This window comes from Hyla sarda, chromosome 5 (genome assembly GCF_029499605.1).
Source record: "Hyla sarda isolate aHylSar1 chromosome 5, aHylSar1.hap1, whole genome shotgun sequence".
Classification (NCBI taxonomy): domain Eukaryota; kingdom Metazoa; phylum Chordata; class Amphibia; order Anura; family Hylidae; genus Hyla; species Hyla sarda.
The window spans coordinates 374,779,082-374,803,670 of record NC_079193.1 but is presented as its reverse complement, the minus strand read 5'-3'; the positions used below and the strand labels follow the sequence as shown (position 1 = coordinate 374,803,670).

Below are 24,589 nucleotides of genomic sequence, written 5' to 3'. Positions count from 1 at the left end.
TAAACTAACGCTGGGTGCAGCAGGGAGATAGCGGGGTCCCCAGCGGCAGGACCCCTGCGATCAGACATCTTATCCCCTATGCTTTGGATAGGGGATACAATGTCTAGGGGCGGGGTACCCCTTTACCTCTTTCAATTTTTATCTTTAGTGTCATATGAGACTTGTTGTTCTTTTGCAATGACATTTACTTTTAACATCCATCATACAATAAAGAAAAAAAAATTATTTGTGGGGTATAATTGAAATAAATGTTCTTTTTTTTCGAGGAGGTTTGTTTTTATACAGTGCAACTAATGATAAAACAGAAATGTTGTAGTATTTCTGCAGATGGGCACAATTACCGTGATACCCAATTAATATAGCTTTTGTCTTCTCTTACTACTTAAAAAAACTATGTAAATTACAAAAAAAAAAAAAAAAGTGCAAAATTCCCCTATTCTGACTCTTACAACTTTTTAAATTTTTTTTAAATTTGAGGCTGTGCTGGTTCATTTCTTGCGCTGTGATCTGTAGATTTTATAGGTACTATATTGATATAGATATGACTTCTTTAATTGCTTCTTTTCTGAAATATATGGAAATATAAATGGTATTTTTCCCTCCCATTTACGCTGTTCATCATGCAGGATCAATATCATTATATTTTAATAGTTTTAATTCAGGAAGTGGTGATACCAAATACGTTTTTTTCTATACATTTTTTTCAATTGATAAATGTTGGGAATTTATTTTTCATTTTTTGTTTACATTTCTTCCTCCTATGGGACTCGTACGAGCAATCATTTTATTGCTCATACAGATCAATGCAATCCCATTGCATTGGTCCTGTAAATCAGTGATCGGCTAGTACAGGCTGCCTACACAAGTGGATCACTAATGGCAGCCATGGAGGCCTAGTCACTTTATGTTATTACCTAAAATCCATACACTCCCTTCCAAAAGCAAACGTATGAAGTACAATAGTGTCTGTCAATTATTTATTGTGTAGTTCAGTCTTCTATATATTTATAAACGTCCTCCCCCCCCAAAAGTTTGTGTGCAGCTCGCCCGCTTCTGGCACCAGATACGTAACACGACTTGCTGGGAATCTGTCAGGATGCACATATCATTGTTCCCCTAAACAGACAATGGAGCCCACAGTGTATTCACCATTGTTCACTATTACTGGATTTAAAGGGGTTTTCCAACATGTTCTGGCTTGTACTGCTGATCCTTTAGGAATATCTGCAGTGTGAATGAGCCCTTAGTTTGTTGCTGCTACCTTCCCCCTATGCTTTAAACTGCAGCGCCACAGAGTGGCAGCGCATAGGATTAGATTTACATGAATATAGTTAAAGGGGTACTCCGGTCTAAAATATATATTTTTTTTTTATAAACTGGTGCCAGAAAGGTAAACAGATTTGTAAATCTCTTCTATAAATTTTTTTTAATCCTTCCAGTACTTATTAGGGGCTGTATACTACATAGGAAATGCTTTTCTTTTTGGATTTCTCTGATGTCACGAGCACAGTGCTCTCTGCTGACCTCTGCTGTCCATTTTAGGAACTGTCCAGAGCAGCATATGTTTTCTACTGCTCTGGACAGTTCCTAAAATGGACAGCAGAGGTCAGCAGAGAGCACTGTGCTCGTGACATCAGAGAAATCCTGTCCAGAGCAGCATATATATGTTTGCTATGGGGATTTTCTCCTGCTCTGGACAGTTCCAAAAATGTACAGCAGAGGTCAGCAGAGAGCACTGTGGTCATGACATCAGAGAAATCCAAAAAGAAAAACATTTCTTCTGTAGTATACAGCAGCTGATAAGTACTGGAAGGATTAAGATTTTTTAATAGAAGTAATTTACAAATCTGTTTAACTTTCTAGCACCAGTTGATTTAAAAAAAAAAAAGTTTTCCACTGGAGTACCCCTTTAATAAAGCCTTAAAAGGGGTACTCTGCCCCTAGACATTTTATCCCCTATCTAAAAGATAAGGGGATAAGATGTATGATTGCGGTGGTCCCGCCGTTGGGGACCCTGTGATCTCGGCTGAGGCACCCCAGACATCCGGTGCATGGAGTGAACTTCGCTCCGTGCTGGATGGCTGGCGATGCGGGGCGGAGGCTCTTGACGTCATGGCCATACCCCCTCAATGCAAGTCTATGGGGCATGGCCGTGATGTCACGAGCCTCCGGTGCTGCACTCAACGCTCTAAACGAACGCCGGGTGCAGCAGGGAGATTTCGGGGGGCCCCAGCAGCGCGACCCCCACGATCAGTACCACATTGAGATTTTGGTTCTGTTAACCCTTGTTTTCCCATCTCCTCCCTCAGCAAAGCAGCAATACTACCTTGAGCTGGACATAGTAATCAGATACAACCCTATATAAAAGCATGTGGTTGTTAGGCAGCGAGTCCATAGCAACAACACCGGCAGATCTCAGGCTGCATTTATTAAGAAGATTTTTCTATTCACTGTCAGCATGCAGGGATCTTGAAAAATAGTACAATGGTGCAGAGGAGAAACAAAACGAAATACTAAAAAGGTGCAGAAATTCACTGAGGCTCAGGGGACATAAAGGTGGCGCACGTACCAGCCGAGAAGGCGTGAATATTCAGTGCCATGTCTTGCTCTACAGTATCCGCCACGTCCAGTAGATAGGCGCGGATCGGACCCTCCGTGGCATCGGCGCAGAAGTCTAAGACCACCACACCCAGCACTGTGAGGACGATCCCAATGGTCTGATTCTCCGGGACGTCTCCGATGGCGAGACCTGGGGAGGGGGGAGAGAAATACATGTTTTATATGGATTATGTGGAATACCCACAATGCACCACTGACCATATATATATATAACAGTGTAGGACTGCGGGGTCCTGTGTTGCCTTGGTTTAAATTTATCCTTTTGCAAAGCATGTAACATCGGCGTCTATGAGGACCGTGCCCCCCATGTACCTACTGTGTCTATATGACTAGTTATATAGAGATATCCTCCCTTCCTACTGATCTGCTAAGTATCAGTGTGGTGACCCAGTACGGAATACCGTATCCTGCCCATCCTGTCAGGCAGATGTTGCCTCCAGTGTCTGTCTTGGGCCCACACTACTCAGGACTAAATATATTATATTGTTATGCCATTGTTGTTATTCTAGAGTTTTATATGTAACTGTTTCTTTAAGTATGTTAGCAGAGAAGGTGCAGAGTGCATCAGGTGACCTGTCTGCCCCAATGGGAGTCCTCCGAATTGCCTTGTATATTGTGTAGGGGGGGTGGAGCTGCCCAGATTAGTTCCAGTCCAGCTCCAGTGCTAGTTGTGAGATAAACTCCTGAGGTACAGTGTGGAGAAGTCAGAGAGAAGAGTGAGGTGATCTGAGGAGGCCTCTCCTGCAACCACGCATCTTCTAAGGAAAATCCCCTACGCTCAGGTGAACGTTAAAGCCTAGCGGTAAGCACTAAACCATGTCAGTCAGTCAGTCTGCAGCCCCAAAGTCAGCGTGGGTTGCCATTCATCACAAGTCAGTCACCATACATCACAAACAACTACAAGTCCAAGCAAGGCGATAGGCTTCCAAGGTTTACTCTGCACCTCCCCTTGCACCAATCTATGCTGTAAAGGATTTACCATCTATCCTGCCTCAGTAAAGACAGTTATCCCTAACCTTGCATCAGAGTATTTATTGCCCTGCGCTTGGCCCAGGAGAAGCTGTCTCAAACCTCAGACCGTGTACAGGCTAACACTGCCCAGGCGTCACGAAAAGGTTAACTTCACGTTATCCACTCCGTTGACACCACATCAGTCTTCTTATTCATGAACTAAATAAAAACAGTTCATGCTACAGGTGCCATTAACATAGAGGAGCGCTTTAATGTAACAAAGTCAATGTACCAATGTGATGGTAAAGTATGATTTCACTGTCTGGCAGGCAGGTGAAAAGAATAGTTAATATGGGGGAAGGGAGAGAGGTGATTTATTGGGAGCTGAGACCCGTGAGGCCAGAGAAGACATCAGTGCAGGGGCAGGGAGAGGGCATGGCAGTGCTGCTGCAATAAAACGTGCTGGGAGGACAAGTGGCTTGTTATTGCAGGGCTTTAGGAGATTGGAAAAGCTGGGTGGTACACAATATGCGTGCCACCCATCTTTTCCAGTCTCTGGAAGAGCTCCAATATGGCTGCTTTACCAGGCAGATATTTTCTTCTCACAGTAAGAAAGGCCAATGCCAAAAACTCAGCTGGTGACTTATATATCTGCTTTGTAATTATAAATGCTCTTACCCAGTAACCCCAGCAGCTGTTGCCAAACTACAACTCCCAGCATGCCCGGACAGCCTTTGGCTGTCCGGGCATGCTGGGAGTTGTAGTTTTGTGACAGCTGGAGGAATACCAGTTAAGAAACACTGCTCTAACCCGCTTGCTTAATGATCTGTCTTCTATTCATGAACCAGGAAGCTCAGGCTGAACATTTCTGCACCCTACTTGGGTGACTCCTACTGGTCAGATTATGATAGTTGTGCCGGGTTATTGATCTGCCCGTGCGTCAGTCTCCATTGTTAGTTCTAGCGCTCTATTAATGAACCAGGAGGCTCAGGCTGAACAGTTCTTCAGAAAAAGTTTGGCGTGCGATTATGGTGAATCTTAAAAAGCGCTTATTTGTCCGTGTATTTATGGCACGAAGGATGAGGGTCCGTTATTTGTTTGCAGGGAAGGAGTCATTTCTTCCCACAGCGGGGCCGGGTCTCCGAAAAGAACAGAGAGCGAGAAAGGAGATAATATTTGGAATAATACTGGAAACAGGATGCATCGTAAGATATGCAATAAAGGGAAAACGGCTCACAACAGGAAACATCTCCCTGTGAACAGGTTCCTAGAGGTTTCTCATGCCAAGTGCTGGCAGCGTCTCCCTGTTGCGCGCTCCGTCATAGCGCGCTCTGCATACATTCTGTGTATTGTTTGTTGAATCGCACAATACGCCGCAAGAGCAACACAAACACCTACGGTTTGTGCAGATGTAGTCCGACGCCAAGTCAGTGCGCTCCAGTCACAGTCAAAGCTGCAAGAAGAGCTCACTTGGCTCATATCTGGAACATCTAACATCTGTGGTCTCCAATGTGTGGCAAAACTACAACTCCCAGCATGCACTGACAGCTGCCTACAGGCAGGGTTGTAGATCTGCAATAGCAGGATAGTCATAGGTTGTTGGGGGACATTACTGTACATAGGACTTGCTGCATTGCATTTTGGGTTACAGATAGAAAGATAAGTAGATAGATAAATAGATATATATGAGATAGATAGATATGAGATAGATAGATATGATGAAGATAGATATGAGATAGATAGATATGAGATAGATATGAGATAGATATGAGATAGATATGAGATAGATAGATAGATATGAGATAGATATGAGATATATAGATAGATAGATAGATAGATAGATAGGAGATAGATAGATAGATAGATAGATAGATAGATAGGAGATAGATAGATATGAGATAGATAGATAGATAGATAGATAGATAGATAGATATGAGATAGATATGAGATAGATATGAGATAGATAGATAGATATGAGATAGATAGATATGAGATAGATAGATAGATAGATAGATAGATAGATAGATAGGAGATAGATAGATAGATAGATAGATAGATAGATAGATAGATAGGAGATAGATAGATATGAGATAGATAGATAGATAGATAGATAGATATGAGATAGATATGAGATAGAGGTATGAGAGATAGATAGATATGAGATAGATAGATATATATGAGATAGATAGATAGATAGATATGAGATAGATAGATAGACAGATAGATGAGATAGATATGAGATAGATAGATATGAGATAGATAGATATGAGATAGATAGATAGAAACAAAAATAATATCTCTCCACAGCACCATTAGTGGCAAAAAACAAACAAAAAAACAACTTGATTTTTATTCCATATAAGGTGTCATTAGATTTTGGACAAGAGTCCTAATATGAGCTATATCTGTGCCTTTTTCTTTACGTACCACAGGAGAAGGCTAGGTAGGAGGTCCTTTCTAGCTGCCTGATTTGGAACACATTTCTACATTTACGGCATCCTAATTATGTTGGTATTTTCTCTTTCTTTCACAGGTGCCTCTGATTGAAGTCAGTGTGTAGTTATGAAACTTTAGTGTCAGGTCTTTGGTGCACAAATGTAATGCACATATCCTGAATACTGGGGACCCGTTTCTATATTATTTACACATTATATTTTGTCTTGTACTGAGGTACTGTTATTAACTACCCCTGATGAAACCGCTGCAAGCGGTGGAAACGCGTTGGGTTGTCTACATTTAATTGTAGTATACATAAGGATATCTGTACAAGAGGCACTAACTAGTGTCACGATATCACAGGGTTCACTTTAGTGGTGTTATTTTATGCAATTTACAGTAAAAGTTACGTTTTAATATGCACTTCCCTACTTTCTATCTTGTTCATATAAGATGTCATTACAAGCAGCAGCGACGTTTCGGTCAGCTCAACCTGACCTTTCTCAAGCAGTATAGCAGTGAATACCAAACATTCATAGGGGTATCAAGGGGTATCAGAGATAGATAGATATGAGATAGATGATAGATATGAGATAGATAAATAGATAGATAGATAGATATGAGATAGATAGATAGATATGAGATAGATAGATTGATATGAGATAGATAGATAGATTGATATGAGATAGATATGAGATAGATAGATATATATGAGATAGATAGATATGAGATAGATAGATATGAGAGAGATAGATAGATAGATATGAGATAGATAGATAGATTGATATGAGATAGATAGATAGATTGATATGAGATAGATATGAGATAGATAGATATATATGAGATAGATAGATAGATAGATATGAGAGAGATAGATAGATATGAGATAGATAGATAGATATCATATATAAACCAGTATACCAGATGGGGGCAGCCTATGAACTGTAAGGAAGCTGATAAAGGACTGTGGCTGTGGCTCAATGCTAAGCAGTTTGGCTATGGATGACATCCACCATGGGAGACCAGAGACCTGGGTCTGATTCCAGACAGGTAAAATAGGTAGAATTTTCTGTGCAGCTTTAGATGTACATAGAGAATAAAGACACAGTGAGGACAGGATTTGTTAATATGGTTATGCCAAGATAAAAAGCTGTACCATAGTGACAGGATAACAAACTGATCCGGGGGGCAGGGTCCACAGAGCGCAATCGTACCCCAAGTGCGTGGAGTGGCAGTGCACCTGCTTGGTAAAATCACCATTTATTCTCTATGGCAAAGTCATGGAACAGTGGGTGAGAGCTCAGTCACTCAGGTAGCAAGGGACTTCCATTCACGTGTAGGGAGACCCCAACCCTACAAATCTACTACTTCTCTCCAATCCTGTGGATGGGGAATAACTCTTGATCTTGGGATAATTTGGCATACACCTTTTCATAAACCCTTTCTCACCATGGATTTGGGAAACTGAATCTGAAATTGAAAATGAGAATTCTGCCTGATCTAAAACTCAAGCCCTGACTAAGACTTACCCCAATATTTCTTATTCAAATGTCATGGTAAAGTATGATTTAAAGGGGTACTCCGGTGGAAAACTTTATTTTATTTTTTCTTTTTAAATCAACTGGTGCCAGAAAGTTAAGCAGATTTGTAAATCACTTCTATTAAAAAAATCTTAATCCTTCCAGTACTTATTAGCTGCTGAATAATACAGAGGAAATTCTATTCTTTTTGGAACACAGAGCTCTCTGCTGACATCATGACCACGGTGCTCTCTGCTGACATCTCTGTCCATTTTAAGAACTGTCCAGAGTAGGAGAAAATCCCCATAGCAAACCTATGCTGCTCTGGACAGTTCCTAAAATCGACAGATGTCAGCAGAGAGCACTGTGCTCGTGATGACAGCAGAGAGCTCTGTGTTCCAAAAATAAATAAAAAAAACTCCTCTGTAGTATTCAGCAGCTAATAAGTACTGAAAGGATTAAGATTTTTTTAATAAAAGTAATTTACAAATCTGTTTAACTTTTTGGCACCAGTTGATTTTCCACCGGAGTACCCCTTTAACTGTCCGGCAGGCAGGTGAAAATAATTGTTAGTACAGGGGCAGGGAGAGAAGGGATTTATTGTGAGACATCAGTGCAGGGAAAGGGAGAGGGCATGGCAGTGCTGCTGCAGTGGGGACGAGCGGCTTGTTATTACTGGGGCTTTAGGAGATTGGCAAAGCTGGGTGGTATGCAGTATGCATGCCACCCAGCTTTTCCAGTATCCGGAAAAGCTCCAATATGGCTGCTTTACCAGACTCTTCTCTGCCGAAAACACAGCTAGTGACTTATAAATCTGCTTTGTAAATATTGATGCTCTAACCCAGTGACCCCAGTTGTCGCAAAACTACACCTCCCAGCATGCCCGGACAGCCAAAGGCTGTCCGGGCATGCTGGGAGTTGTAGTTTTGCAACAGCTGGAGGCCACCTGGTTAGGAAGCACTGTGCTACACATTCTAGGGTCCTTAAAGGGGTACTCCGGTGGAAAACATTTTTTTCAAAATAACTGGTGCCAGAAAGTTAAACAGATTTGTAAATGACTTCTATAAAAAAAAAAAAAAAAAATCTCTACCCTTCCAGTACTTATTAGCAGCTGTATGCTACAGAGGAAATTATTTTCTTTTTGAATTTCTTTTTTGTCTTGTCCACAGTGCCCTCTACTGACACCTCTGTCCATATCAGAGCAGCATAGGTTTGCTATGAGTATTTTCTCCTGCTCTGGACAGTTCCTGATACGGGCATCAGGTGTCAGCAGAGAGCACTGTGGACAAGACAAAAAAGAAATTAAAAAATAAAAGAATTTCCTCTGTAGCATACAGCTGCTATAAAGTACTGGTAGGGCAAAGATTTTTTAATAGAAGTAATTTACAAATTTGTTTAACTTTCTGGCACCAGTTGATTTAAAAAAAAAAAAAAAAGTTTTCCAACGGAGTACCCCTTTAAGCTCTTTAGGACCCATGACGAATGTGTACTTCTCCGTACCCTGGGCTATAAGGACCCAGTACGTCATGGCGTTTTCCGGTCTCTGCCGCTCACTGGGCGGAGATCGTAATGGCATACCTGCTGAAATCCTTCAGCAGGCATGCCGTGCAAATGCCGTGCAAATGCCGACCCCCCATGTCGGCGATCGCAGAAAATCGCATGTCAATTCAGACATGCGATTTTCTCCTATTCCGGGCTGATCGGGTCACTGGTGACCCGATCACCCGAAAAATTGTGATGATCGGAGCTTTCAGTGACAGCCCTGATCATCTTGCAGGGCAGGAGTGAAGTCGCAATGCTGCGATCTCCTCCTATCCCCTGCCATTAGTCATAATTGATTCTGACCAACAGCAGAGCAGGACAGTGGGTTGCCATGGCAGCCCCCCGTTCTGGCCACCCCTGGATGTCGAAGGGATCGTGGGAAGAAGATGGAGGCCGGGTACCTTACCTGAAGATGCCTGGGAACAGCTGATCGTCGCTGGAGACTGCTGGATCCTGGCTCAGGTATGAAATCGTCAATGGGGGGGGGGGGAATTGAAAGTGAAAGTAAAATGATCTTTACTGTGGCAACCACTAGGGAGGCCAAACTGCAACTCCCAGCATGCCCAGACAGCCAAAGGCTGTCTGGGCATGCTGGGAGTTGTAGTTTTGCAACATCTGGAGGGTCACAGTTTGGAGACCACTGTTACAGTGGTGCCCAAACAGTAGCCCTCCAGATGTTGCCAAACTACAACTCTCAGCATGCCTGGACTGCCTAGGCATGCTGGGAGTTGTAGTTCTGTAACATCTGTCCCTTCAGATTTAGCAATTTTCATGACATTTTTGAAAATTGCTGCTCTACTTTGAAGCCCTCTAATTTTTTCAAAAAGCAAAAATATGTCCATAATTATGATGCCAACATAAAGTGGACATATTGTATTTGTGAATAAAAACAAAATTTATTGGGAATATCCATTTTCCTTACAAGCAGAGAGCTTCAAAGTTAGAAAAATGCTAAATTTACGCCGAAAATTTACCTACAAAATAAAGTAGAATATGTCACGAAAAAACAATCTCAGAATCAGAATATTTGGTAAAAGCATCCCAGAGTTATTAATGTTTAAAGTGACAGTGGTCAGATGTGCAAAAAATGGCCGGGTCCTAAGGTGTAAAATGGCCGGGTCCTAAGGTGTAAAATGGCCTGGTCCTTAAGGGGTTAAGGGAAATCTACCAATTTTGCATATGTCCCCAATTGGTTCAAAATCAAAGACCCCAGTGCAAACCACCGATCCTACAAAAGGGCCATAAAAACTTCTTGTGCAACCAATCAAATGTTCAAATCGGTGCGCGGGCCGCCTACAGTATTATCTGCCACCCATTGAGAAATGGCCACTTACCGATCACAGAGCCATTGAGGAAAAGTGCAACTCCCAGAAGAACTCCGACACAGAGGCCAAGGATGAAGGGCCGCCGGCGGCCCCATCGCAGCGTGCACTGGTCACTGGCCGAGCCGATGAGAGGAGTAAATATCAAACCGAGGATGGGGCTCAGGAACCACGTCAGGCTGTAGTACTGTTCAGGAAGACCTGGGGACGACAAGAGGGCAAGACGTCAGATCACAGCGGGGGAGGGGAGGACACATTATTCTTCTACACTAAAGTAATAAAACATAATAACAAATTATATTCTTGGATATAGGAGCAGTATTATAGTAGTTATATTCTTGTATATAGGAGCAGTATTATAGTAGTTATATTCTTGTGTATAGGAGCAGTATTATAGTAGTTATATTCTTGTATATAGGAGCAGTATTATAGTAGTTATATTCTTGTATATAGGAGCAGTATTATAGTAGTTATATTCTTGTATATAGGAGCAGTATTATAGTAGTTATATTCTTGTATATAGGAGCAGTATTATAGTAGTTATATTCTTGTATATAGGAGCAGTATTATAGTAGTTATATTCTTGTATATAGGAGAAGTATTATAGTAGTTATATTCTTGTATATAGGAGCAGTATTATAGTAGTTATATCATTGTATATAGGAGGCAGTATTATAGTAGTTATATTCTTGTATATAGGAGCAGTATTATAGTAGTTATACTCTTGTATATAGGAGCAGTATTATAGTAGTTATATTCTTGTATATAGGAGACAGTATTATAGTAGTTATATTCTTGTATATAGGAGCAGTATTATAGTAGTTATATTGTATATAGGAGCAGTATTATAGTAGTTATATTCTTGTATATAGGAGCAGTATTATAGTAGTTATATTCTTGTATATAGGAGCAGTATTATAGCAGTTATATTCTTGTATATAGGAGGAAGTATTATAGTAGTTATATTCTTGTATATAGGAGCAGTATTATAGTAGTTATATTCTTGTATATAGGAGCAGTATTATAGTAGTTATATTCTTGTATATAGGAGCAGTATTATAGTAGTTATATTCTTGTATATAGGAGCAGTATTATAGTAGTTATATTCTTGTATATAGGAGCAGTATTATAGTAGTTATATTCTTGTATATAGGATCAGTATTATAGTAGTTATATTCTTGTATATAGGAGCAGTATTATAGTAGTTATATTCTTGTAGATAGGAGCAGTATTATAGTAGTTATATTCTTGTATATAGGAGGCAGTATTATAGTAGTTATATTCTTGTATATAGGAGCAGTATTATAGTAGTTATATTCCTGTATATAGGAGGCAGTATTATAGTAGTTATATTCTTGTATATAGGAGCAGTATTATAGTAGTTATAATCTTGTATATAGGACCAGTATTATAGTAGTTATATTCTTGTATATAGGAGGCAGTATTATAGTAGTTATATTCTTGTATATAGGAGCAGTATTATAGTAGTTGTATTCTTGTATATAGGAGCAGTATTATAGTAGTTATATTCTTGTATATAGGAGGCAGTATTATAGTAGTTATATTCTTGTATATAGGAGGCAGTATTATAGTAGTTATATTCTTGTATATAGGAGGCAGTATTATAGTAGTTATATTCTTGTATATAGGAGACAGTATTATAGTAGTTATATTCTTGTATATAGGAGCAGTATTATAGTAGTTATATTGTATATAGGAGCAGTATTATAGTAGTTATATTCTTGTATATAGGAGCAGTATTATAGTAGTTATATTCTTGTATATAGGAGCAGTATTATAGTAGTTATATTCTTGTATATAGGAGCAGTATTATAGTAGTTATATTCTTGTATATAGGAGGCAGTATTATAGTAGTTATATTCTTGTATATAGGAGGCAGTATTATAGTAGTTATATTCTTGTATATAGGAGACAGTATTATAGTAGTTATATTCTTGTATATAGGAGCAGTATTATAGTAGTTATATTGTATATAGGAGCAGTATTATAGTAGTTATATTCTTGTATATAGGAGCAGTATTATAGTAGTTATATTCTTGTATATAGGAGCAGTATTATAGCAGTTATATTCTTGTATATAGGAGGAAGTATTATAGTAGTTATATTCTTGTATATAGGAGCAGTATTATAGTAGTTATATTCTTGTATATAGGAGCAGTATTATAGTAGTTATATTCTTGTATATAGGAGCAGTATTATAGTAGTTATATTCTTGTATATAGGAGCAGTATTATAGTAGTTATATTCTTGTATATAGGAGCAGTATTATAGTAGTTATATTCTTGTATATAGGATCAGTATTATAGTAGTTATATTCTTGTATATAGGAGCAGTATTATAGTAGTTATATTCTTGTAGATAGGAGCAGTATTATAGTAGTTATATTCTTGTATATAGGAGGCAGTATTATAGTAGTTATATTCTTGTATATAGGAGCAGTATTATAGTAGTTATATTCCTGTATATAGGAGGCAGTATTATAGTAGTTATATTCTTGTATATAGGAGCAGTATTATAGTAGTTATAATCTTGTATATAGGACCAGTATTATAGTAGTTATATTCTTGTATATAGGAGGCAGTATTATAGTAGTTATATTCTTGTATATAGGAGCAGTATTATAGTAGTTGTATTCTTGTATATAGGAGCAGTATTATAGTAGTTATATTCTTGTATATAGGAGGCAGTATTATAGTAGTTATATTCTTGTATATAGGAGGCAGTATTATAGTAGTTATATTCTTGTATATAGGAGGCAGTATTATAGTAGTTATATTCTTGTATATAGGAGGCAGTATTATAGTAGTTATATTCTTGTATATAGGAGCAGTGTTATAGCAGTTATATTCCTGTGTATAGGAGCAGTATTATAGTAGTTATATTCTTGTATATAGGAGCAGTATTATAGCAGTTATATTCTTGTATATAGGAGCAGTATTATAGTAGTTATATTCTTGTACATAGGAGCAGTATTATAGTAGTTATATTCTTGTATATAGGAGCAGTATTATAGTAGTTATATTCCTGTATATAGGAGCAGTATTATAGTAGTTATATTCTTGTATATAGGAGCAGTATTATAGTAGTTATATTCTTGTATTTAGGGGCAGTATTATAGTAGTTATATTCTTGTATATAGGAGCTGTATTATAGTAGTTATATTCTTGTATATAGGAGCAGTATTATAGTAGTTATATTCTTGTACATAGTGTGCAGTATTATAGTAGTTATATTCCTGTATATAGGAGCTGTATTATAGTAGTTATATTCTTGTATATAGGAGCAGTATTATAGTAGTTATATTCTTGTATATAGGAGCAGTATTATAGTAGTTATATTCTTGTACATAGGAGGCAGTATTATAGCAGTTATATTTCTGTACGCAGGAATAATTTCACATTGAAATGCTCTCCATAGGAATATCTCTTTAAGAATCACAATCCTGTGTAACATTTTCCCTCTAAAAAGACGAGTACAGTAAATAACCCTCCCAGCGTGGGATTATTAGTATTAAGTGAATGGAATGCTGCTTTGTGTTTTCGGCACAGTGTCACATGGTGACATCCGCACGTGGCAGGCGATGGTGTAGAGGCCAGTGACAGTGATCTCCCTGCGGGAGGCCATTCTCTGGATAAGCCTGCCGTGTATTCATATGGACAATGCACTAAACCTGTTGTCAATGAGCAAAGATCCACATCCTACGCTGGAATGAAGCCCCCGATTGTGTGCGGCTTCCAGGAAATTCTAGATAAACACCGGCTGGATCATCTTTGATTTATATGGCCGTAAAAAGGATGCGGATAAAAAAAAAGCCCTGGCCATTGTTATTGGTGTGAATGAACGCGGGCAGCCATGAATGAGCCTCACTCGCTCGCCGCTCTTTATCCCAATATTGGTTAGCAATGGCTGCTGGTGGTGTCACCTCGCTGCTATGTCAAATGTCATCACATTGTGCGAATTCTGATGACCTGTCCAGCGAGGTATTTCAAGGTAAAGACCGCGGGCATTAGTCACAGACTAACTATTTGCTTCATCCATCACCTGACTGTGCATCACTCGTGTCATTATATATATATATATATATATATATATATATATATAGACACACACATATAGCAGCATACCTATAGCTTGGCTTCATCAGGGCATTTGATGGGTAACTTATTTATTTATTTATTTTTTTGTAACCATGGAGACACATATGTCTGCACAAGAGCTGTATACACAAAATATATATATATTTTTTTTTTTACAATGTAGCTTTATTTTTATGTTCAGTAACAAAAAAAAAAATGTCTGCAAAGATGGCCATTAACTAGAAATAGGAAATGACACCAAAAAGTTTTTATTGCTTGGAGTCTACGAGAACGAAATAGAGAAGTGCGCGTTTAGTGCGCTCTCTTCCAGCTCTGTGTCACATGCCCAGGACGGAATCATAATGTAAGACTATGGCAGTGTTTCCCAACCAGGGAGCCTCCAGCTGTTGCAAAACTACAACTCCCCGCAGATTAGTGTATTGCAGAGGGGCCTTTGTTCAGCTTTACTCTCTCTGACGAAGACAAAACATTGCGTCTTGGGAGATAAAGTACTGGAAATTGGAGGGGAACGGTGAAAAAATAGTCATTGTGCAAATTAGAGGTCCCAGATGTCAAATTAAAAAAATTAAGGCAAATTCAGCATCTGTCGCAAAACTACAAATCCAAAGCCGCTGGCTTGTCCGGGCATGCTTGGAATTGTAGTTTTGCAACAGCTGGAGGCACCCTGTTGGGAAACATTGCCATACTTACATTATGATTCCATTCTGATCATGACAGTATTTCCCAACCAGGGTGCCTCCAGCTGTTGCAAAACTACAACTCCTAGTTTGCCCGGACAGCCGACGGCTGTCCGGGCATGCTTGGAGTTGTAGTTTTGCAACAGATTCTGTATTTGCCTTAAATTCTAAATTTGACACCTGGAACTTCTAATTTGCACAACTATGTTTTTTTTGTTTTTTTTTCAGTGTTTCGTCCCCGTCAGAGGGAATAAGGCTGAACAAGTGCCCCTCTGTAATATATTAATCTGCTGGGAGTTGTAGTTTTGCAACAGCTGGAGGCACCCTGTTGGAAAACATTGCCACAGACTTGCATTATGATTCCACTATGATCTTAACAGTATTTCCCAACCAGGGTGCCTCCAGCTGTTGCAAAACTACAACTCCCAGTATGCCCGGACAGCCGACGGCTGTCCGGTTATGCTTGGAGTTGTAGTTTTGCAACAGATTCTGTATTTGCCTTAGATTCTAAATTTGACATCTGGAACTTCTAATTTGCACAATTATGTTTTTTTGTTTTTTGCAGTGTTTCATCCCCGTCAGAGGGAAGAAGGCTGAACAAGGTCCCCTCTGCAATATATTAATCTGCTGGGAGTTGTAGTTTTGCAACAGCTGGATGCACCCAGTTGGGAAACATTGCCATACTTACATTCTGATCATGACAGTATTTCCCAACAAGGGTGCCTCCAGCTGTTGCAAAACTACAACTCCCAGCATGCCCGGACCGCCGACGGCTGTCCGGGCATGCTTGGAGTTGTAGTTTTGCAACAGATTCTGTATTTGCCTTAGATTCTAAATTTGACATCTGGAACTTCTAATTTGCATAATTATTATACATTTTTTTTTTTTTTTGCAGCGTCTCATCCCCGTCAGAGGGAAGAAGGCTGAACAAGGGCCCCTCTGCAATACATTAATCTGCTGGGAGCTGTAGTTTTTCAACAGATGGAGGTGCCCGGGTTAGGAAATACTGGTCTATGGAACCGTCCAGGTCTCATAGACACAGAGCAGGGAGAGAAGCTTGTGGTTGTGCGCTACGATAACACCCTGACCGATGACAACTTTTGAAATGTCCGTGAAAATTTTTATTGAAAACATAAAAGACACCGACTGTACACAGTTAATAGCCTTAAAGAATATAAATCAAAACTCGAAAACATGGAAAGAGCTGAAATAAGTCTTTGTCTCGTAGCTCCTCTGACATTTGTAAAGATTTTCAGCCCTGGAGGGAAGAAGGCAGTGAACTCTGCTGACAAGGTTTAGATCCGATAGCAGAAGTGAGATATTCAGTATTTGCAAATTCTTGGTTGTGGCGCGCGGTCATAAGACGCGGTCACATGACGGGCGGAGGGCCGTACAGCTTGTGGGCTGCCACGTAAAGGTTTATCATAATAGGGACTGAACATGCTAGATTTTAATGGAAGGAGTAGCTAGACTGATCCCTTTATAAAGATGCTCTTATCAACTTAAAGGGGAGCTCTAGATATTCCCTAAGGCAGACTGTGAATTAGTCACCATGGCGGTCAGGACGATTCTGAATCTCCTGACCAGCATATCACCATCTGCACTACATTAAAAGGGGTACTCCGGTGAAAAACATTTTTTTTTTTTTTTTTTTTTTTTAATAAACTGGTGCCAAAAAGTTAAACAAATTTGTAAATTACTTCTATTAAAAAAAATCTTAATCCTTCCAGTACTTATTAGCAGCTGTATACTACAGAGGAAATGCTTTTCTTTTTGGATTTCTTTTCTGTCTGTCCACAGTGCTCTCTGCTGACACCTCTGTCCATTTTAGGAACTGTCCAGAGCAGGAGATGTTTGCTATGGGGATTTGCTCCTACTCTGGACAGTTCCTGACATGGACAGAGGTGTCAGCAGAGAGCACTGTGGACAGAAAGAAAAGAAATCCAAAAAAAAAAGATTTTCCTCTGTAGTATACAATTCCTCTGTAGTATACAGCAGCTGATAAGTACTGGAAGGATTAAGATTTTTTTAAATTAGAAGTAATTTACAAATCTGTATTTTTTCTAAATCAACTGGTGCCAGAAAGTTTAAGTTTTCCACCGGAGTACCCCTTTAAAGGGGTATTCTGGTATCAGAAAATTGTGCTTAAATAAGACTATCACCCCAAAAAGATATATAACTGACTAATATAGCGTCACCACAAATTGTAATGGCTTTGGCTTGTTATTGTGTGACCCACCCCTGACAGGAAGTTGTGCAGTTCTCTCACTCTTAGTGTGGTGATGTCTCAGCAGTTCCCGCCTCCACCCTTTCTCCTGACAGGAAGTTGTGTAGTCCTCTTACTGTCAGTGGAGTGTTGTCACAGCAGCTCCCTTACTTCTCCCTCTCTCCTGACAGGAAGTTGTGCAGTTCTCTCATTCTTAGTGTGGTGATGTCTCAGCAGCTACTGGCTCCACCCTTTCTCCTGACAGGAAGTTGTGTAGTCCTCTTACTGTCAGTGGAGTGTTGTCACAGCAGCTCCCTTACTTCTCCCTCTCTCCTGACAAGAAGGTGTGTAGTTCTCTTATTTGCAACGAGGTGCTGTCTCAACTGCTCCCGGCTCCACCCTTTCTCCTGACAGGAAGTTGTGTAGTCCTATCTTTGTCTGTGTAGTGTTGTTTCATGATGTGATCCATGCCTATTGTCTATTGGGGGGGGTGTCCTGACCCTATTTTTTTAAGGGAATATATTAAAAAATGAAGGAGTGGGCTATTGAATTGAAACATGTCCATTACTCTGGGGAAGTGTTTCCCAAGCAGGGTGCCTCCAGCTGTAGCAAAACTACAACTTCCAGCATGCCCGGACAGCCAACGGCTGTCCGGGCATGCTGGGAGTTGTAGTTTTGCAAAAGCTGGAGGCATCCTGCTTGGGAAACACTTCCCCAGAGTATAAGCCACACATACATGCTCATCCAATGCAACTGTGCATATGTAAGGGGGAGGAGTGCCATTAAAGGAGTACTCCACTGGAAAAAAAAAAATGTTTTTAATCAACTGGTGCCAGAAAATTAAACAGATTTGTAAATTACTTCTGTTTAAAAAAATCTTAATCCTTCTAGTACTTATCAGCTGCTGTATACTGCAGAGGAAGTTTGAATTTCCTTTCTGCCTGACCACAGTGCTCTCTGCTGACACCTCAATTTTAGGAACTGTCCAGAGTAGGAGCAAATCCCCATAGCAAACCTCTCCTGCTCCGGACAGTTCCTGATACCGACAGAGGTGTCAGCAGAGAGCATTGTGGTCGTGACAGAAAGGAAATTCTATAAGAAAAGAATTTCCTGTGGATTATACAGCAGCTAATAAGTCCTGGAAGGGTTAAGATTTTTTTAATATAAGTAATTTACATATCTGTTGAACTTTCTGGCATTATTTTATTTATTTTTTTAAATGTTTTCCAGTGGAGTACCCCTTTAAGGCTCCTCTACTTGTGTTCAGCAAGCTTTCCCAGACTCCTGAGCAGCAACTTCTTAAGCACCCATAATGCTTGTCTTCTACCACCAACATCTTGCTTGTCATCTGGCTTTCCCAGAAAAATACCTGGGGGTCTTAAATGGGTTCTGTCACCAGAAGAAGACATATCAAAAGTTTCAATCAGCCGGTCTGTGGATTATTAGACCTAAACCCAATGTGAGAACAAGCGCAGAAAAGGGCGCGCTTAGGCCGGGTTCACACCACGTTTTTTTGCAATTTTTTGAAAACCGTTTTTTGAAAACCATATGCCAAACGATGCATCCGGTTGTGTCAGTTTTTTCCTGTATCCAAAACCATAGCCTACCACGGTTTTTAGTTCGGGTGAAAAACCATATTGAAACGTATACTTTTTATTTATTTTATTTATTTTTTAACATGGGAGTCAATGGGAACCGTACAGAACCGTATGTGCGTACGGTTCCATCCGGTTTTCACTAGGGATACACCGATATCGTTTTTTTAGGGCCGATACAGATAATCTGTGGAGGTTAGGGCCGATAGCCGATAACTTATACCGATATTCCGGTATAAATTATCGGCTATTTACGCCCCTGACCCCCCCCCCCCCCCCCACGCCCCACCCGCGACACTGCTGCAGATCATTGATTTAAAGCGGGTGCTTTAAAGGAAAACTGTCACATATTTTCTCCCGCACTATCCACAGGTACTGGTGGATAGTGCAGGAGACGCCGATTAAAACGAGCCCTACCTTGGTCTGATCCGCACCGCCTTTCGCCCGCAATTGTAGTTTTAAACTCTGTGTATATCCTGCTGTAACTGGCATGGGCGGGGCTTCTGCAGGATAACTGACACTGACGTGAGCGCCGCTCATGAATATTCATCCCCCCTTCCTCCTGATCTCCCTCTCTTCACCGCTCCTAACCAGAGGGAGGGGGGATGAATATTTTCCTTTAAATCAATGAACTGCAGCGGCTTTTGTGACACGGTGGGGTGGTGGCGGTGCATTATGGGATTATCGGCAAGGTAATTGCCAATACCGATAACGCCCAAAATCGTGAATATCGGCCGATAATATCCCTAGTTTTCACCATACAGTTTTTGACTTTGCACAGTTTTTTTTTTTCTTGGAATTTCAATCAAACAAGTGAAACTTTATTAATAATGGAATGAAAAGTTAAAAACTTTTTTTTTTTTCTTTTTCAAACCGTATATGGATTAACATTTGTAGACACGTTTTGATACAGTTTATTCCTGTTTTGAGGAATCTGTTTTTTTTTTTTTAATCAAAACCTGATACGGGAACTGTATTGCAAAAATGTTGTAGGAACCCAGCCTTAGCGAGTTCTCTTCCGTCTCTGTGTCATGTGACTGAGAAGCTAGCATCATGCAAGTCTATGGTGGTGTCGGGTGTTCTCCTTTAATCAGAACAAATAACATTGTGTCATATATTAAATTTAGAATTCCCCGCAGCAAACTTCTTCCACTCTCGGAGACGTCTGGATGGAAGCCGCCGCCGCCACCGCCGCGTGTGAATATTTTTTTATTTTGTTCACCTTGTAAGCCAAGTCACAATCCGGCACCTTCTACTGAGAGAACGGAACAGGAACAAACAAACAAAGTGAGCGTCTACGTAGCAGATCTTGTTGACAACATTCCCAAGGAAGCGCTATTATTCCTGGACTTATCAGACTGGAAACAAATATAGTGACCCGTTCCCTGGCACCTCCTGTTTACCTGGTCTGAAAACACATGGACCCCCCCCCCCCCCCCCCAATGGCCATTGGTATGAGCCCCCGCCGCTGCCACTGAGACTCGGCCCGCCTGCTAATTCCCAGCCGGCTCCAAACAAACAGGACACCGCTCATAGTAAATAATTCCCCCCCTTTGGTGAAACATCAGCTAACAATAGTGAGAGCAGCTCCAGTCGTGTTTCACAGGAAGTGCTGACTGTGTCGGAGGGGTACGTGAGGTCACGAGGGGGCTCGCGCGCAGGACGTCCTATCACATTATTCCTGGAAGACGTAGATTCCAGAGGAGATCAGATCAGGGGATAGTGATAAGGATTGTGATGGGGGGGTCAGGACTTGTGTATCAGACGGAGGACCTATGGTGGTCCCACAATGCACTTCTGTATAAATCGCATTGTGGCGATGATGGGTCCCACACAACCACCACAATATCAGGACACGTCCGTAATGGTGGGTTCACACTACGTTTTATTAATACGGGAACCAAATCCATCTGGGGGTCGTGAAAGCCGGGTGCTCCCGTATCCAAGCCGGCCGCAGTCATATAGAAGTAGATTTATCAATCTTTTTAAAGGAAAACTGTCCGCTTTCTCCCCCCGCACTAACCAGTGGTACTGGCTGGTAGTGCGGGGGACACGATCAGTTTGATCCTTACCGTGCACGGATCCGCCGCGCCGTCCGTCCCTAATCTATATTCAGTATATTCAAATGAGGTGCTAACTGGCACTCTGACGTCAGTGTAGGGCCGCAGCGCCGCCCAGCTCATCAATATTCCTCCCCTCTCTCTTCATTACAGAGCGGGGAGAAGAGAAATATTGATGAGCTGGGCGGCGCTGCGGCCCTACACTGACGTCAGAGTGCCAGTTAGCACCTCATTTGAATATACTGAATATAGATTAGGGACGGACGGCGCGGCGGATCCGGGCACGGTAAGGATCAAACTGATCAGCGTCCCCCACCCTACCAACTGGTTAGTTCGGGGGGGGGGGAGAAAGCTGACAATTTTCCTTTAAACGTTTGGCTTTTATACGACAATTGTTTTATGTTACTTTTGCTTACATGGGACCTATTTATCAAATAGTCGCAGGACCTTGATAAACAAATCGCACATACCGTATTTTTCGCCGTATAAGACGCACTTTTTCTTCCCCAAAACTGGGAGGGGAAAAGTTGGTGCGTCTTATACGGCAAATACCTGTCCTATCGCGATGGTCCCTGCGGCCATCAACGGCCGGGACCCGCGGATAATACAGGACATCACCGATCGCGGTGATGCCCTGTATTAACCCTTCAGACGCAACGATCAAAGCTGACCGCCGCGTCTGAAGGGAAAGTGACACTAACCCGGCTGCTCAGGACCAACGTGGTGAAATCGCGGTGTCCCGAACAGCTTGCAGGACACCGGGAGGGACCTTACCTGCCTCCTCGGTGTCTGCTCCCTGCTGGGATCCCCTGCATGGCTGGCGCCATCACGTCGTCGCGCACGCCGTCCCATCATCCAATAGGAGCGGCGTACATAGCGACGTGATGGCGGCAACGGAGGATACCCGGCAGCAGAGACGTTCCAGAGCGACGGGGACGCGGCGACAGCGATGGAAGGCGAAATCCAGGGCAGCGGTGACGTTCCGGAGCGGCGTGGACACGAGTACTACCTCCTATACCAGTGGTCTTCAACCTGCGGACCTCCAGATGTTTAAAAACTACAACTCCCAGCATGCCCGGACAGCCAACGGCTGTCCGGGCATGCTGGGAGTTGTAGTTTTGCAACATCTGAAGGTCCACAGGTTGAAGATCACTGTCCTATACTTTACATTGTATTTGGTTCTGAATCTTTATTTTCTAGATTTTTATCCTATAAAATTAGGTGCGTCTTATATGACGAAAAATACGGTAAGCAAAACTCGGGAAACCCGATTACAAAAGCATTTTTTAAAACAGAAAAGTTTTCTCTTATGTTAAGAACCAAAGTTCTTAATCTACCCTTTATGACCAGTAGCGTTACTAGAAAGTGATGGGGAGGGGGTCCGTACCGCATCGGGTGACACCCTAACTGGCACTAAATAGCTGAACTCGAACTATCCCACAACAACCCACCCACCCTCCTCAGAAATAAAAAAAAAAAAAATATTAAAAACATACTAGGCCGCACCATGAATATCTGGACGGACTCCGGAGGTTTTCTTGTTTAATTTTGAGCCCGCATTTTGTGACGTTGGTGAGCGGAGTCTTGCGTTGCGCTGAGGCCGGAGTTTACGTCAGAAAGGAACAGCACCAACAGGCACTTAAACAATAGTGAAGCCACAAAAATGTAAAAAAATAAAAATAAAAAAAACGGCTCGGTACATTACCCACCCCAAAATGTGCATGAATCTGTATTACTGTGGAGGTTTCTTTTTTTTTTTTTTTTTTAGGAAACATTTTAGTGGCACATACGGGTTATTTACGTAGTCTGTAAAAATTTTTACACAATTATTTTGTGCCTTATTCTATTTTAACACAACATTAATTTTATAATTTTTAGTGGGTACGCCAGCATGTACGTGTCCTAAAATTAACAAGGTGTGCAGTGTGTATTTTCAACCTTAAAATTAATAGTTATTAGTTATATAATATTATTTTTTTTTTTTAATAATCAACATCAATGTAGTAGCTTTGTAGTAGAACAAGAACAGTTGTTAAAGTTGGTGTTAATGTCCTTTTCTGCGGACGTATGCACTTCTGTAAGCCAGGTTGGACCTGGAATACATATGAGACTTTTAAATGGAAATGCTACTTTTTCTTCATAAATAGTAGGGATCGACGGATTATCGGTATGGCCGATATTATCGGCCGATAATCACGATTTTGGGCATTATCGGTATCGGCAATTACCTTGCCGATAATGCCCCGCCTCCCCCACCGCACCGCAACCGCCCAACCCGCCGCACCACGACCGCCCCCCCACCGACCTGTAGTGTCCGGCGGCATTCCGGGGGTCCTCTTCTCAACTCCGGGCAGGCTCCGGCCTAGTACACTGCATAGACGCCGTGACGTCAGGTGCGTCACTGCGCAGCGGCGTCTATGCTGCGTTACTAGGCTGGATCCTGCCTGGAGTGGAGAAGAGGACCCCCGGAGAAGAAGGACAGCCCGGACCGGTTCACCCTTCACCCGGAATGCCGCCGGACACTACAGGAAGGATGGCCCGGACCACTCTGACAGGTAGGGGGAGAGAAGCGGATGGCGGCGGCGGCCTATGGCACCACAAAAGCCACTGCTGTGCATTGATTTAAAGCGCCCGCTTTAAATCAATGATCTGCAGCGGTGTCGCGGGGGGATAAATAGCCGATAACTTATACCGGAATATCTGTATAAGTTATCGGCTATCGGCTCTAACCTCCACCGATTATCGGTATCGGCCGTAAAAAAAAACGATATCGGTCGATCCCTAATAAATAGCAACTATCGCATTTGATAAATACATGACCACTGCAGAGTAAAAAAAATAAAAATAAATACATGAGCAGATTTCAGAAATGTGCGTTGGAATAAGCAAAAATCAAAAAGTCGCAGCATGTATAGAAATGTCACACGTGCGCCTTTTTTACGCAAAAAAAAAAAAAAAATTACTACGGAGCTTGATAAGTCTCCTTCATAGGAGACGTTCAGCTATTTTTTGCCCCGTATCCGGTTTTCTGACCGGACAAAAAACTGCGGTATACCACGGTTTTAGGTGCGGTCAGAAAACCGGACGCGGGGCAAAAATGAGCCGACTGGAGTCACTATTAACGAAACGTAGTGTGAACCCACCCTTATCTCCGAATCCGATGTATATCCCCAAATAAAGTGATAGGGTATGTGCACACGATTGAATTCCTATGGAATTGCACTCCGTAATTCTGCGAACATTTGCATTGGTGTGAATGGGTCTTCTGTGGACCAGTACACATTGCGGAATGTCAGCGGCGGAGAATTCCACTGTGGAAATTGATCTGCCAAAAGAATGAACGTGTTTATTCTTTTGTCGGAAAGACAGACACAGAGACAGACACAGAGACAGACACAGAGACAGAGACACACACACACACACACACACACACACACACACACCCACCCACACACGTCGTCCATTGTGACTGAGCAGGGCCTGCACGGTCCTAACCCCGAAGGATTTGGATTTCGGCAGCCACCACCAGACGGCATTTCCACT

The 24,589-nt window shown here is 41.5% G+C and overlaps 1 protein-coding gene across 3 annotated transcripts in view; it reads right to left on the bottom strand.

Annotated features, from left to right (window-relative positions):
• Positions 1 to 24,589, bottom strand: part of SLC45A4 (solute carrier family 45 member 4) — a 116,574-nt gene that overhangs the window by 11,938 nt on the left and 80,047 nt on the right. For all 3 annotated transcript variants that reach the window (XM_056522850.1, XM_056522851.1, XM_056522852.1), the window contains exons 4-5: positions 10,403 to 10,591; positions 2,570 to 2,749 (exon numbers count right to left, since the gene is read on the bottom strand). In XM_056522850.1, the coding sequence (XP_056378825.1) occupies positions 2,570 to 2,749; positions 10,403 to 10,591 (369 nt within the window). The remainder of the gene's footprint in view (positions 1 to 2,569; positions 2,750 to 10,402; positions 10,592 to 24,589) is intronic.